Source organism: Tenrec ecaudatus, chromosome 11 (genome assembly GCF_050624435.1).
Source record: "Tenrec ecaudatus isolate mTenEca1 chromosome 11, mTenEca1.hap1, whole genome shotgun sequence".
Taxonomy (NCBI): domain Eukaryota; kingdom Metazoa; phylum Chordata; class Mammalia; order Afrosoricida; family Tenrecidae; genus Tenrec; species Tenrec ecaudatus.
Window position 1 is genome coordinate 10,397,446 of NC_134540.1, and position 16,763 is coordinate 10,414,208.

Genomic DNA, 16,763 nt, shown 5'->3' on the forward strand with positions numbered 1-16,763 from the left:
AAACACTATGTTATATAAGTTCTCTCTCTCTCTCTCTCTCCCTCTCTTTTGAGAATTCTAGATTCATACAATGTCTGGTGTTAATCCCACTGTTCTGGAGATTGGCGAAAATACGAGCATGTTATTGTTTAGCTTTGGTATCATCTGCACTATATTTAAAACAAGTAGGCTGAATCCCAACCCTTATCTTTTCCCGGGACTGTGAGGTTACAACGATGGACTCAAAGTCATTGTTGGCAGGAAATATTACAGACACAGGATGCATGTTCGAAACCCAGTTTATCTTTAATCCTCTAGGGTAGGCTATGAAACAAGCAGTCTAAAGAGTGAATAATCAGTGTTGTGGAGGGGGGGTGCATATGTTTACAACAATACGGGCACAGAGTCGATTGTCGCCTTTAGTACATTGAGGGTCATTAGAACGTCTCATATCCATGCGGCATTATTTTACTTGCATGAATTTACCACAGGTTCATAGCAGACTTTGCCATTTAATGCTTACAGAGCCTAAAGCTTCCAAAATGCCTATCTGGCCTGTACAGATTTCATTAAAAATAAACTCTATATAATAAATAAATATATAAAATAAATAAAATGTTGCCTTTGGAATTTCTATAAATAAATTTAACTTTTTTCCATTTTTTTCTTCTTTTTTTCTTTTCTCTTTTTTTTCTTCCTTTTTAAAAAAATTTTATTTATTTTTATTTATTTTATTTATTTTTTTTTTTTACTAAGAGGTCTTTGCTTTTCCATTCACTGGGCTGATACCAGCGAGAATGAACTGAAAGAGTCTTTTAAATAAGACTGCACCCTCCATGCCTGTGAAAATGCAGCGTACCCTTGCGCAGGCCACCAGCCGAAATCCTGGTGAGTCGAAAATATGGCAGCTATGCTGATAGAAGATGAAGTACAACTGATCAAAAATTGTAAAGCGTGTCTATTCCCCAGCATGCATCAGGCCGTGTTCCTCTCTGCGCTCTCGTTCTCACTCTTGCCGCTCTCCCCCCTCCTACCTATTCACTTGTACACTCACACTCCCTCTCTCACAGTCTCTCTCTCTCTCACACACACACCTCTCTCTCTCTCTCTCTCTCTCTCTCTCTCTCTCTCTCTCACACACACACACACACACACACGCACACGCACACACAGTCTCTCTCCCTCTCCCCTTCTCTCACAATAAATCAAGCAAGTGGGCATAGGCAATCCTCCAGATGGACCGACCTTTAAGTGCAGAACGAAATCAGCATGTTCCATCCAAGCTTCCATCATACATTATGCATGCGACAAAGTTTGGCAACAGTGGAGCTGATGTGATGACACAGCTAATCAATAAGAACCCACCGCGTGAAACCTTTATAGTGGTTGCTTTTTTTTTTCTTTTTTTTTTTAAGGGCTCAAGTGAAGAAATTGTCTTTGTCAACTTTGGCTTAGAATATCCTTATAGAGTTCAGGTACTTTGTCCGGGTCCACTGGTCTAGGTAAAAAATGTGTAAACTTTTGATGTCGCTTAGTCCTAGTCCCTTCGCGCGGAGTCCCGTCTTTGTTTAGTGCGACGTAGTAGCGTCTCCCAGTGTCCACGTGCTTATAGAGATTCGATGAGTATGTATTGTACCAGTTCTCTTCAAACTGTTCTCTGAACACACACTCTTGGGTTAGTTTCTCCTGCAAGAAGAAAACAGAAATAAGTATGTTGCAAAATGAGGGACTCGCTGCTGTCTCACATGAAATTCAATTGCTACACAACATACCCAGGCCCGATGACAAAGAACTGATTTTTTTCACCCCGTTTTCCAAAAGAATGACTACACTCTTTGTAAGTTTAGCGGTGTTTGGATTTCTCCTTCCAGCTACAAGTACAGAAGAGGGCTGTTTGCTAGTTAGGCAGTGGGCAACTTTCAAGAAGAGTCACCGCTGCCCCTTCCAAGTCTATTTAGCCCACAAGCCATGCCAATCACTCCCATGAGTCAAAGAGGACCAGGAAAACAACGGATCGTTCTCCCAGGGGTTCTGGGAGCAGAGCCTTTGGCTAAAGCTAAATGCACGGATAAGAGTCCCATCTCTGATAGTTCTTTTATAAAGTAGACAAACCTTAGCAACATAATCCGCAAGGTCAGATACTTTGCACCCCATTAGGATGAGAGTAAAAAGAGCTCTGGTAACACAGTGAGTTAAGCATTAAGCTACTAGTCACAAGGTCAGTTCTTCAAACCCACCAGTTGCTCCATGGAAGAAAAATGAGGCAGTCTTGCCCTCATAAAGATATCGTCTTCCCAACCCTACATAAAGTGGGATTGAAATTGCAATGTGGTGGCAAAGGGCATGGTGTGTTTTGGTGGGCCAGAGAAAGGAGCCCTGTAGCATGGTGGATTAAGGACCAGGCTGCCAGTCTGAAAGGCTGGTGATTGGAACCCACTAGTCACTCCACAGGAGAATGATGAGGCCGTCAACGTCCATACAGGTTAGACTTGGAAACCCTGCGGAGTGCTCTACTCTGCTTTATAGGACAGGTCTGAGTCAGAACTCGGGAGCCTTTCCACTCCTGTAAAGAGTTACAGTCTTGGGCATCCACAGGGGCAGTCCTATCCTGTCCCAATTGAGTCAAAATTGACCAGATGGCAGTGAGTTTGTCTTGGTTTGGTTAAGTTAACTGAATGAATTGGGTGGTCTGGAAAATACTGTCTATCGCTCTATAGGAGTGATTGTTAAGTGCCAATGTCCTGCAGTGGTTCCCCACCTTCCTCATGCCGTGGCCCTTTCATACAGTTCCTCATGTGGTGGTGACCCCCCCAGCCATAACATTATTTTCGTTGCTACTTCGTCAATGTCATTTTGCTACTGTTATGAATTGGGCGACCCCTGTGAAAGAGTCGTTCACCGCCCCCCCAAAGGGGTCGTGACTCACAGGTTGAGAAGCACTGTGCTAGAGGATCACCTGGGTTTTCCCTGTTTAAAATACAGACTTCTGAGCCATGATTCTTCAAAATTCTGATCCAGTAAGCCCCAAAAATGTGGATTTGTAACAAGCAATTATGATGCAGGGACTAGGGTCCAAATTTTAAAACAGAATGCTTTCATCACATTAAGCTGCTAGCTGAAAAGCCGGAGGTTTAAAGGCACCAGCTGCTCCTTGGAAAGAAGATGAGGCTTTCTAAAGATTCACAGCCCCAGAAACTCACAGGGGCTATGAGTCGGAATCAACTCAATGGGACTGGGGTGGGTCTGAGTTTTTGGTATGAGTTTTTGGTATCCAGTGGGCTTTTTCTACATCTGTCATTTAAATAACTCAAGGGCTTCAAATACCCAACTGAGCAGGTGAGTCTACTTCCTAACAGGCACTCTTTACAATATACCAAAAGCCCTGGGTAAGCTTTCCATGAAAACACTGTGTCAATAAATAAATAGATAGATAGATAAATAAATGTTCTAAAACTTTTTTTTAATTTGTCTCATTGGACAGAACTTTTGTTAAATGAGCTGAGTGTCCCCCTCAAAAGCCACACATAGAGAAAGGATCAAAATGCTGGGCAGACTTTGGATATAGCTGATGTTGGGGGAGACAGAGACCAAGGGGGTTGCATGGGTCCACTGGCAGCTGGATTACGCCCATGGGGAGTTTGTAAGGACCGCTAGAAGATGGAATCAACGCAAAGACCCCAGACTTGTCTTGCTGGTTTTGCTGCTGCTGCTGCTTCAGAGACGCTTTTAGGAAGCCTGGTGGCATGATAGTTAAGAGCTTGGGTGCTAACCGAAAGGTCAAAGCTTCAAACCCATGCCACCTGAGAAAGATGCAGCAGTCTGCTCCTGTACAGTTGACAGCCCAGGAAACCCCCTTGGGCAGTTCTCTTCTGTCCTACAGACTCACCATGAGCCAGAATTGACTCGATGGTGCCCGACAATGACAAGGGAAGCTCCAGAGTCTCCGAGTGGAACGAATGGGCAGCACATGGAACTGCTAACCTCGACATTGGAAGTTTGGGTCTACTCAGCGGCAACTCAGAAGAAAGACTTGACAGCCTTCTTCCAAAGCATCAGCCACCGAAAACCGTCAGGAGCATAGAACTACTCTGACACACATGGGGCCCTGGGAGCCGGGGGCAAGTGGGCAGCAACTGGAGTTAACTGGTTTTGGGTTGGGTTGGGTTTTGTTTGTCGTTTGGTATTTGGGTGAAGTTCTACACAGCAGGAGGAGGAGGATGCACAATAGAGAGGCCGTCTCAATTCCTCTACATCTGAACCCACAGCGGCATTCTCTGTGGACACACAATAGCTTCTATACCTGCTCACTCACTAAACTCACTGCTCTCAAGTCGATGCTGACGCATAGCAACCCAACAGGGCAGAGGAGAGCTGCCCCTGTCCGTTTCCAAGACTGCCACTCTTTACGGGAGTAGAAACTCCATCTTTCTCCTGCAGAGCAGCTGGTGGTTTCGAACTGCTGACCTTAGGGATCACAGCCCCAAACTTAGGCAGAATGTGATTTCTCGTTCATCACTATTAAAACTAATGAAACAAAAACAGTGTGTTAAAGGCATCGGTAGCTATTTTTGTCTTTCCTTCCATCTATGTCATAAATATTCTCTTCACAGGCAAGATTATTGTTGGCTGAAAATGGTCAGTTTGGGTTCACTGTGATTAAGCAAGTTTTCTAAACAAATTATGTGTGTATTTTAATTAATAAAATGAATCCAACTATGGACTTGAACACTGAGACTTTCATTCTAAAAGGACATACAAGGTGAATTTAAATTTTCTTTTTCTCACCAGGAAATCCTATCACCTGACAAGCACTAAGAAAGTAATCTTTACTGAAAAAGTAGAACATTTCCTCCTCTTTCAGGGGATCAGGAGTTAGGCACTATCTCTGTTACAGTTTCATACACAGCATTACTTGTATTAAAAATACATCCAGGGTAACTTCAGCAGAATATATCTAGTTGGAACAAAAGTAAAAAGCCTGGCTTTGGAGTCAAAAACCTAAGTTGGATCCCAACCTCACACCTTATGATTGTAGGACAATTAAAACTAATGATTTCACCTCTCTAAATCTCAGGGGAGTCCTTGGAAAGTGAAAACAGCTGCCTTTGGATGGTAACACAGATCTACTAACTTAAGGTTGGAGGCCAAAGTCCACCTAGAACACCCAGTGCTCTACTTTAAAAAAAAAAGAAGAAGAAGAAGAAAAGAAAGAACGAACCAGCACTGAAGACCCCGTTGTTGCATACAGTTCTACTCTGACGATCACGGGGTCACTGTGCGTCAGCATTGGCTCAGTGGCAACTGGTGCAGGTTAATCTCATAGACATTCCTTTAAAACAAATCACTGACAGCTCTCTTGAAACACAGTTGTTACAGAGATGAACTCCGAAAACGATGCCCAGCACATAGGTGGGTGGTGATGCGATGTTGGATGTCACTGAGTCCCTCTGACTCACACTGACCCGCTCGTGCAGTGGGACAGAAACACTGCCCGGTCCTGCACCATCCTACTCGTCGTTCTGCTTGACCCCACCCCTGTCGTCATGGTGCCAAGACATCTCATTTAGGGTCTTCTTTGTCACGGACTTTCTACTGCACATATGGTGGCCTCTTCCCAGGACCAATCCCTCCTGAAAACATGCCCAAGAGTGTCAGACAAAATCTTCCCTTTGAAGGGACACTTTGTTGCACTTCTTCCAGGACAGATTTGTTCATATCTTGCTGGCAGGTGAGAGTGCATCCACTATTCTTCCCCAACGCCCGATCCAAAGGCACCACTCCTCTTCCACCTTCCTTTCTCACTCGCCAGCTTGCACGGGGCTAGGAACCAGCTGGAAATGCCATGGCTTCGTCAGGTTCAGTTTCGTGCTCGGGTGCCATCTTGGTTTTGAAGCGGTCCCTTTGCAGTAGTTTTACCCCATGCAACACAGCCTGAGATTTATTGGCTGCTGCTTCCATTTGGACCCAAGGAAAATACAATCTTTGGCAATTTTGATCTTTTCTCTGTTTCTCATGATGCTCCCCATTGGTCCGGTTGAGAAGAGTTCTGGGGTTTGTTTTGTTTTGATTAGTGTAGTCCAAAAACCTTTGGTCTTTGTCAGTACGTGCTTTAAGGTCTCTTCACTTTCAGCAAGCAAGGCTGTGTCGCCTGCGTGTCACAGTTGATGACTCCTCTCCGATCCTGATGCTGTGCTCTTCTTCATCTACCGTAGTTTCTCAGACGATCGGCTCAGAATACAGATTAAGTAAAGACAGTGGGGGCTTTGCTGATTTTAAACTCTGACGTGTCCACTTGTTCTGCGTGATCAGCTGCCTCTGGGCCTACCTACAAATTCCAACTGAGCACAGTTGAGCATTCTGGAATCTCCATCTTTCATGCTGTTATCCCTGATTAGTTATGACCCACAGAGTCAAATGTCTTTGCATAATCAAGAAACAAAGACGAACGTCTTCTGGGGTATCCTCTGCTTTCGGTCGGATCCAGCTGACTTCGGCGGCGATATCCCCCATGCCACACCCTCTTTACATCTAGCTTCCCTGACCATGGACTACTACAACTGCTTTTGAATTAGCTTCAGCAAAATCTTACTTGAGTGTGATAGTAATGTGTTGTTCTTTTTATCCTTTTTAAAATCCTGTTGGAAAGTGCACAAATAGGAATCACTTCGATTCAGTTCCAAGTAGCCGTCTCCCAAATGTCTGGGCATACACCAGTGAGTGATCTCAATGCTGCATCAGTTTGTTGAAACATTTGAATTAATATTCCATGAATTCCTACAGCCTTTTCCCCCAATACCGTCAATGCCACTTGGACTTCTTCGTTCAATATCATCTGTTCTTGATTATATATGTGACTACCTCCTGAAATGGTCTGATCATCAACCAGTTTTATTTTGGGTAAAATTTTATTTTGATTCCTACAGGTCCAAACAAACAGAAACTACTGTTGAGTTGATTCTGATTCATAGCGACCCCATAGGACAGTGTAGAATTGTTCTAGGGTTTCTGAGGCTGTCAATCTTTACTGTCTCATCTTTCACCCATTAAGCAGCTGGTGAGTTGGATTTTTTGGTTTCCGGCCCAATGCTTCACTCCCTGCGCACATAGACAGCCCTCAATAAACAGGAGGTTATTGACCTTCTACTCACATCATACCCTCCTACAACTGGAGAAAGCCTCAAAAATCAGCTCGCTTGACTTTTCTCCTTTATTGCATGGGGAGAGGAAGGCCCTGCTGTGAAATGGTTTGCCCATGGGCTACACCACAGGATCTTGCTATTGCTGCAATGAAGTCATTCGAGCCAGCCATTCCAGGAGCCCTGCTAGACATGCTGCTCTCTGGTGACTGAGGCCACCTTCAGGTTTTCTACTTTTCATAAGCAGCGTGATTCCTCTAGGTCCTCTCAACCTGGCTGACTTCTGGTGATGTTTTTTGGTTGTTTGTTTGTTTTAATCATTTTACTGCGAGCTCTCACAGATATAAATACATGCCATAGTTGAAGCACATCAAGCAGCATTGCACGATTGCTACCACAATCCGTTTTCAAAACATTTTCTTTCTTATTGAACTCATTGATATCAGCTCCCCTTTATGCCCTCCCTCTCCCACCCTACCCCCCAGGAGCATGTGTTTATTTTTTTCCTCTAACAGTCTTGTTATTTTTTGCTGTACCTTACCCCATCCAAATATCCATTCACATACAATTCTGTTGTTCAATCCCATCAGTGGAGTTATAGAGTCATCAACACTATCTGCTTCCTATATCCCTCACCCTTTCCCTCCTCTCTTCCCATAATGACACCATTACTCCTGGTACTGTTTCTGAAGGGTTATCTATCTTGGCTTTCATATACCTGGTGATGTTCTTGAAGGTCAGGCACCAGGGAGGGTTCCAGCGGAACAGGGCTGGCACCCACATGATAGTCTCAGAAACCGAGGGCAGTAACACAAGACTTCTCGAAGTCAGCTGGGTTTCCTTTCTTGTTTGCCTCACGTTGTCTTTTTTATTTTTTCAAACATTACTCATTTTGCAGGAGGAACGGGGAGAGAGAGAAGGCCAACAGAAGACATGCACAAAGTTCTATCATCCTAGAAATACTGCCATCTGGGATGGGACTCTAATTGGTTTTTAAGAAAAGATCCTCCTTTGACACGTTTTCTTTGGAATATGAAAAAAATGCTTTTTTTAAAAAAGTTGAATCTGTTACGAAATTGAACTGGCATTTTCACTGCTCAGTAAACAATGCTCTCTTTCCCCGAGGAGCTAAAACAGCCTGGCTTATTCGCATGCAGTAGAGCTTTCTAGACAAGCCTGGACATAAAACAAATTGATCTTTTTGAAACAGTATAATCCACAGTCAGCATTTGTCATCAGGGCTAAGGAAAGGTTCAGTTGTCTCGTGCATGAGAGGAATACAGAACTTCAGTTAACAAGGTCTACAAGGCTGTGGATTCATGACATTGCAAAACCACTTGGATACTTTGTCTATGATTATTAGCAAAGGAGTGTAATGTCACACTGAGAAGTTTGCATGCCTTCAAATTCTAAACCGTCATTAAAAATTAAAACTCTGTTACTGTCATTAAAAATTAAAACTGTTCCTTTTCTATGCCATTATATACTTTTAGATAATTTCTGATTATTAGTTGGGGTATGTCATCATTTGACTTTTGTCTTAGATGAATGGATGGGTGGAGGGTTGGGTGGATGGATGATAGAGAAGCAAGATTTACAGAATTAATCTCTTTATGATTAACATTTCAGTGCTTGTTAATAAAATATTCAGTTGGGATGAATATATTTGCTATACGTATGAGAGAGTATCCAAAAGTTCATAGGAAAAAAATCCATTATCTTTTCTTTCGCATTTTGCCATCAACTTTTTGAAGTCTCCTCATACATACGCCAAAAAGAAAATGTAGGTAAATATGCAAATTGAGGCATTCTTAGACATATGTAGAGAAGGGGAGGGGTGCCAAAAAGTGCTTTCCAAAAAAACTATACTCTTTAGAATTATAGGACTCAGATGTTTTCAAACTCACCACATGTTTCCAATGTAGACAGTTTATAGAGTATTCCACTATAAAGTGATCAATTCTTGTTTTATTGTATTTCCATGTTTTAATTTCTTTTTTTAGATTATTTAACGACAGCTGTTTATGGCATACCTATCTTTGAACTGTTGGATTCTATCACTGGACTTGAGTGGAGAATGTGGCTTTGATTCAAACGTCCACTAAAGCCCGTTCTGTGGAACAAAGTCTGGTGAGTGTTAGCAACTCTGGAGACCTCTTTTCATTTTATATCATTGAATTCTGAGCAGTGGGAAAAACTGAAATTAAAACCTCAAAACTTTTACCAATCCCACTAAAGCCGAAGCATGAGCTAATAATGTGAAAATTAGAGCATGCCCCCAAGAATATTTAGGCATGTTAGAAGTCTGCTCATGTAGACATCGATTTAAAACATCAGGAAGTTTTTAACTGTGTAATCCACAGGGGCATTGGTATGCCCCATTCAGATCTATCCCCATTTAAAAAAAAAGAAATTGGAGTTTTCAGATTTGATCTTGGTAATAGTTCTCATTAAACGTGTACTATGAATGCTACTATTCATCTGCATATTCCAATGTGATTTCCATATTCATACGGGTAGGGTGTACCTGTAACCACACCATCCAGTGGGACGCTTAAACAGCTTGCACGATGATTACAACACACAAACCCATGATCAAGGACTGCACAGGGACTGGCTTAATTGTAGCGTTCCCGCACATTTTATAAGTTAATGACTTGGAGGTAATCACTCATTCTCATATCTACTGTTTCTTATAGCCATAGTATTTAAGCCTCCCTCAACCACAATTACTCATACACATGTGCTCTTCCTCATTAATAATACAGCAGTAATGTCTTAATGGGAGTTGTTGCAAGGCTGGGGCTGATTAAATACAATGACTAAAGGGCCATTAACAAGAAGCCAGGTCTTTCACTCTTCTCTCCTGGGAGAATCCCCGACTAGATGGAAAGTAACAAACACAGAGAATGTGGGCAGGAGGGTACCCTTTCTTATTTTATTGGAAGCTCCAATTTAGACTTGACCCCCTTGTGCCTTCAATACATCTCACCTTCAATGTCTTAAAAAAAAAAAAACTATTTAAAATCACCACTCTCTATGGACCTGTTTTTTGTTATCATTTTTTGACCCACGATTCAGTTCATCCTAATCACTGCTGGAATTGGCGTCCTGGCGAACAATGGAGTCCATTGTGTCTCCAACAAACTAACTCACCGCCATCGAGTCAATTCCGATGCACAGCCACCCTGTACGACAGTGGTTCTCAACCTTCCTCAGGCCTTGACCCTTTCACACAGCTCCTCACGCAGTGGTGACCCCCAGCCATAAAATTATTTTCATTGCTACTTTATAACTGTCATTTTGCTATAGTTATGAATCGTCATGTAAATATCTGATATGCAGGATGTATTTTCATTGTTACAAATTGAACATCATTAAAGCATAGTGATTCATCACAAAAACAATATGTAATTATATATTGTGAAATATTTATTTCTAATTACAAATCAATGAAATTTTGTCTTGAAGCATGGTATATCATGGGTAACAGTCTTCGCTCCTGGTACTCCTATGTGGGCGTATCTGCATGTGGGCAGAGCGGGCTGGAGACAATAGAGGAGCGGTGTCTGGGTTCCTAAGATCATGGGAAATATGTGTTTTCCGATGATCTTGGGTGACCCCTGTGAAATGATCGTTTGACCCCCAAAGGGGTCATGACCCACAGGTTGAGAACCGGTGCTGTAAGACAAGCTAGAACTGTCCCTGTGGGTTTTCAGGACTGTAATTTGGTACAGGAGGAGAAAGCCTCACCTTTCTCCCAGAGAGCTGCTGGTGGTTTCAAACTACTGACCTTGCGGTTAGCAGTTTAATGTGTAACCCACCATGCCACCGGGGTTCCTTACAGGCAACATATAATGAAGAAAGCAGGAAGTTGAAGGATTCAAAGGTGGGGAGTTCCAATCTGAATGTAGTTGTGTGCACACAGACACACACACACACACACACACACACACACACACCTCCATGTGCCACACCCCAAGCCACATGTCACCAATAACAGGGCCAAAGGCGGAATTCACTCACTCCACTATGGGACTGACATCACTTTGCCAATCAGAGGCCTTCCTTGGAAGCTGCCTATAAAAATGAACATTTGTTTAGTAAATCACATTAGCTGATAAACTCGAAAAGCATGTTTTGAGATATATTCCTACTGAGGGAAAAGCCTTGCTCAAGACATAACAGCATTCAAGTTTGAGATGTTCAATATCCACTTAGGAAAGACTTTCGCTGGTGTCAACATACAACCAATCTACCTTCAGTTCTTCCACCAACAAACAAACAAAAATCTTCACATCTCTTTCATGTCTTAGAAAATCAAGTTTTATTTATTAGGAGCTCTGGTGGCACTGTTGAGTAAGCATTAGACTGCTGCCTTCAAGGTCATAGGTTCAAACTTACCAATCACTCCATGGGAGAACCATGATGCTATCTGCTCCCATAAAGACTTACAACCTGAGAAACCCGATGTATGGCACCCGTCAGTCATAATTGACTGGATGGCAGTGGGTTTGAGTGAGTTTAATCAACATAGACCTTATTATCTGCTAAGAGAAGTATTAGTATTCGATGGCCAACTTACAGTACACATCAAAAAGATGCAAAAGCTGAAAATACTTCCAATTAAATACAGCCAGTTCTGCATTGAATCATGATCCTCCAGAATATGGGTTGTAAATCCTAACAACTGCACCTGTAGCTAAGAAGCCCTGGTAGTGGAGTGGATTATGAATTGGGCTGCTAACCACAAGCAGAATGGGTCAAACCCGCCAGTCACTCCACAGACGACAAATGATGCTCTCTGCTCCCCTAAAGATGCACAGCCTGGGAAACCCATGGGACAGCTCTACTCTGTCCTATAGGATTGCGATGAGTCAGAATCCACAGGGATGCAGTTGGGTCAACTTGTAGCTGTAACCTCGATATGAGTTGGCAATGACTCCATGGCAGAGTTTGGTTTGGGGTTGGGTATCTGTAGTACTATTTCAGAATGGGTTTTCTTTGTTATGTTAAATAGGCATTATCCATATGCATTTAGGGTGTGTTTTAGTCCCATTTCCTTGGAAAGGTAAAAGGAGTCCACTGGAACAGGCAGCAAGCAGAAATGTGGGGTGAGAGCTGTCCTGTCACAGAGAGAAGGCTCAGAAGCGCAGGAAGAGAAGCTGAGAAGAGGTGAAGGGCCTTCCCTTAGAGCAGACAGAAAGAGGATGCCTTCCCCCAAAGCTGGCCCCCTCACTGGGGGCATGGAGCCCCCTAAAAGATGAGAGAACACACATCTGATGGCTACAGCATTCCCTTTTGGAGTATGTCTGCTACAGCAGCACTCAGGAGCTGAGGCCCTACCCTGGAGAGCACTGAGAGTAGAGTGGCCTGAAAGAATCACACAATGACAGGCAATGGAGAGCCAAGCCAAGGCCAAGAGGTAGCGTAGAAGACAAATCAGGGATTCAGCACAAGTCCAACACAGGGAGAATGGACTCCAACGACGGCAGTTCCATCAGTTCGAAAAACAACCGAACCGGGAAATGTGCCAAGGAGACTTCCGGTGACAGATGCAAATCCAAACCTGCTGCCACTGAGCTGATTCTGACTTGCCATGATCCTGCAAATCCAAGTAAGCGTGTCTCACAGTATTCCCAAGGCTGCAGATCATGATGGGAACAAACAGCCCAGACTTCCTCCCATGGAATGGGTGATGGGTTTGAACCACTAACCTTGTGGCTAGCAGCCCCAAACTTAACCCTCTGAGCCAACATACATCCTTATGTTAGATCAAAACCCACCAATCTCACTGCTCATCAAGTCAACTCTGGCTCATAGCAACTCTCTAGAAGGTTTCCAAGGCTGTAAATATGTATGGGAGTGGATAGATAGATTCCTTGATCAGACCGGCTAGGAGGTTTGAATCCTAGTTAGCAGCCAGTGCCTCACCCAATGCACCACCAGAGCTCCTTGAGTTAGACATGGCAGGACAAATCCATGACTTTGTATGAAGAAATAAAATCAGGGAAATTGTCAGAGCCATTAATACAGTGAGAGTGTAAAAATGAAATGAGAATGTTTAAGAGCAAAGACGCACAGAATTCCCTCAGTTAGAAGAATGCCAACCCTCCACAAATACACCGTCACACACAACCTTGAAAACCAGGAGCAGGTTAACCCCCCTGGGTCTTGGTCTTCTGATCAAAAGGACACTCAATTTCACTACCACCCCACTCAATCCAAGATTCTGGTCATTCTGTTCTGCCCACACAAAAATGTGGAAATCAGGATACGTTATCATACCCAGGTGGATATAACATATTGATCAGGGAATGAAAAGAGAAACTGCTGCGACATTGGAGAAGAGGAAGAGAAAGCAAACAAAACCTGCGCCATCCGTAGGCCATTGCTGAGAGGGGACAGGGAAGCAGTTCTGAAGGACAGAAAGAATGCATGCTTCCCAATGTCCATCTGCTACCTTAAAATTAAACCTATAAATATACTCTGTTCTATTAAATTGTCATTCCATGATGCTCACCTTCCCATACGATTGCTGAAGACAAATGTGTGCATAAGCAAACGTGGTGAAGAAAGCTGAAGGTGCCTGGCTATTCAAAGATATAGCATCAGAGGTCTTAAAGGCTTTAAGGTAAACAAGCAGCCATCTAGCTCAGAAGCAACAAAGCCCACATGGAAGAAGCACACCAGTCTGTGTGATCACAAGGTGTCGAAGGGATCAGGCATCAAAGAACAAAAAAAATCATATCATTGGGGATCCAAAGCCCAACTATAGGCAACTGGACATCCCCTTACAGAAGGGTAGCGAGGAGGACAAAAGCTGGTCAGAGTGCAGTATAGCAACGATGAAACATACAACTTTCCTCTAGTTCCCAAGTGCTTCCTCCACCCCACTATCATAATCCCAATTCTACCTTACAAATCCAGCTAGACCAGAGGGTGTACACTGGTACAAATAGGAACTGGAAACACAGGGAATCCAGGACAGATGATCCCTTCAGGACCAGTGCTGAGAGTGGGGATACTGGGAAGGTGGAGTGGAAAGTTGGGAACTGATTACAAGGATCTACATATAACCTCCTCCCTGGGGGATGAACAACAGAAAAGTGAGTGAAGGGAGACATTGGACAGTGTAGCTATGACAAAATAAGAATAATTTATAAATTATCAAGGGGTTCATGATGGAAGGGGGTTTAGGGAGGGAGTGGGGAAAATGAGGAGCTGATACCAAGGGCTCAAGCAGAAAGCAAATGTGTTGAGATGGATGAGGGCAACAAATGTACAAATATACTTGACACACAATGGATGGATGGATGGATTGTAATAAGAGTTGGATGAGCCCCCAATAAAATGATTTAAAAAAAAAAAAGAATGCATGCATGCTTCCAGAGCCAGCCAAGGGACTAATATTGCTATTCAAGGAGAAACGATGGAAAGGGAGGCAGATGTCGGCTTTGGAATTAGGGCTCCTCCTCTCTCCACCCTGGACTGCCATTAAGATTGTAAATTTCTGGGGCAGGAGGGCGGAGCTTACCTACTCCTCCCATCACATCTGGTGGCCGGCCCTAGTCCTCTTCTCAACATTGGCTTCAACAAATACTCCTCCTGAATGAGCTATCTGCCTGTCCAGGAAGCCCGACCCCCTGAGCATCCGTACAGAACATTTAGAAGGAAACCGAATCCTATGAGCAGACAGAAGGTAGTGATGCTGCAGGGCACTTGAGTGTGAGGAAGAGGGGCGGACATGTTTAAGGCAGGTAAACTGTAACACCAAGGTGAAATACTGATCAGGATTCTCTTGGTCATTATTGGGTTTTTCCATACAACCCTCGAATTTTTCCAACTCTCGCAGCCCTTGCTTGTACCCCTTCTGCTCCCACCTGTACTGAAGACCCATCCCAAAATTTCCAAAACTGCAATGTGGATGAAGTTCAACTCTACTATTCCTCCCAACCACTGGGATTCCTAACTTCTAGCTCCCACTGTCCTCCCGTCAGCCCGAGTCCTCAGGAATTAAGTCCTTCCTCCCAAGTGGCCAGGTGGCATTGTCAGATGAGCACTCGACTGACTGCAAAGTTAGAGGTTCAAACCCACCAACCACTCTGAGGGAGGCAGCTGAGGCGGTCTGTACCTTTAAATACCTACAGCCTCGGAAACCCTTTACAGCAGTGGCTCTCCGACCTTCCTCATGCCGTGACGCTCTCATACAGTTCCTCATGTAGTGATGCCCCCAACCATAAGATTATTTCATGGCTATTTCATAACTGTAATTTTGCTACTGTTATGAATTGGGCAGCCCCTGTAAAAGGGTTGTTCCACCCCTAAAGGGGTCTTGACCCACAGGTTGAGAAGCACTGCTCTATAGGGTCAGCCTGGCGGCATAGTGGTTATGCAGAGGGCTACTAGCGATAAGGTCAGGACAATTACAGTGCTGCTGAAGAATCCTGAAACACCAAAAGAACAAACAGATATGTCTTGGAAAAAGTATGGCCAGAACGTTCCTTAGAAGCAAGGATGGTGAGACCATCTCTCGTGTACTTGGCACATGTGGTCAAGAGAGGCCAGTTCCTGGGAAAGGACATCATCCTCGGAAAGTGTAGGAGCAGCAAAAAGAGAGGGAGACCCTCAATGAGATGGATTGCCACGTGGATGCAACACTGGAGTCGGGCAGGAAGGACTGTGAGGGGTGTGGGTGCAGGCCCAGGCAGTGCTTCGTTCTGCTGGGCAGGGGTGGCGATGCATCAGACCTGATGGTACCTAACAACAATAACAACAACAAGGAGGAATGGACTCAATGGCAGGGGGTTGGGTTTGGGTTTTCTGTAGGAAAGCATGCAGCTGTTCTGCCTTCTCTTTCTCTTACAAACCTCTCTGGTTCCTCTCTGTGTCTGGATTTCACTGAAAAAGAAGTCCTGGTGGAGTAGAGGTTATGTAATGGGATTGCTAACTACAAGTTCAGCAGTTCCAAACCATCAGCTGCTTCACTGGGAAAAAAAAAAAAAACGAGGCTGTCTACTCCTGTGAAGGGTTACAGTCTCTCAACCCGGTGCTCCAAGATGTGAATGCAACATATGGGCATGAAGCGGGGAACCAATAGAGAAGTCTGAGGGGCCGGCCCCAATCCCAACAACATGGACAGCCCCACCTCCCCGCAGAAGAATCCACTTCAGAGGACAGCACTGAAGCTACAGCTCAGGGAGAGGGACATGTGTGATCAGAGCACACGGGAGTAAATGAAGGGTGAGGAGGAGAGTAGAACACATGCTTGTCCACCAAGCTCTGAGGACGATATTCCCGCTCAGAGCAGCCAAAGCACAGGAAAGACCATAGGCCAATCCCACTCTGAGACAATGTCCCTCACTGACCCATAGCGCTACAAGAAACAACACTGGATGACAGTGTGGGAATTGCGCCCAATCTGACCCCACCACACTGAAGTGAAACACTAAGGGTGTGCAACAGAACAGCAAGGGGAACTGAACAACAAAGACCCCAGGGAATACCAAAATAGGCTTTGGGGCAAGGGCGTGGCACCCCATCAGACTCGACTGGTCAACAAACAGACCTTGAATATTTACAGGCTTTTCTTTTCTTTTTGTCATTTTTTGTTCTGTTTTGTTGTTTTGTTTTCTTTTGTTGCTTTGT

At 44.0% G+C, this 16,763-nt stretch overlaps 1 protein-coding gene across 1 annotated transcript in view; it reads right to left on the reverse strand.

Annotated features, from left to right (window-relative positions):
- Window positions 1-262: 262 nt before the first annotated feature.
- The window catches only part of FGF9 (fibroblast growth factor 9), a 51,648-nt gene continuing 35,147 nt past the window's right edge, over window positions 263-16,763 (reverse strand). The window contains exon 3 of the mRNA XM_075562827.1: window positions 263-1,665. Coding sequence (XP_075418942.1) covers window positions 1,420-1,665 — 246 coding nt within the window. The 3' untranslated portion in view covers window positions 263-1,419. The remainder of the gene's footprint in view (window positions 1,666-16,763) is intronic.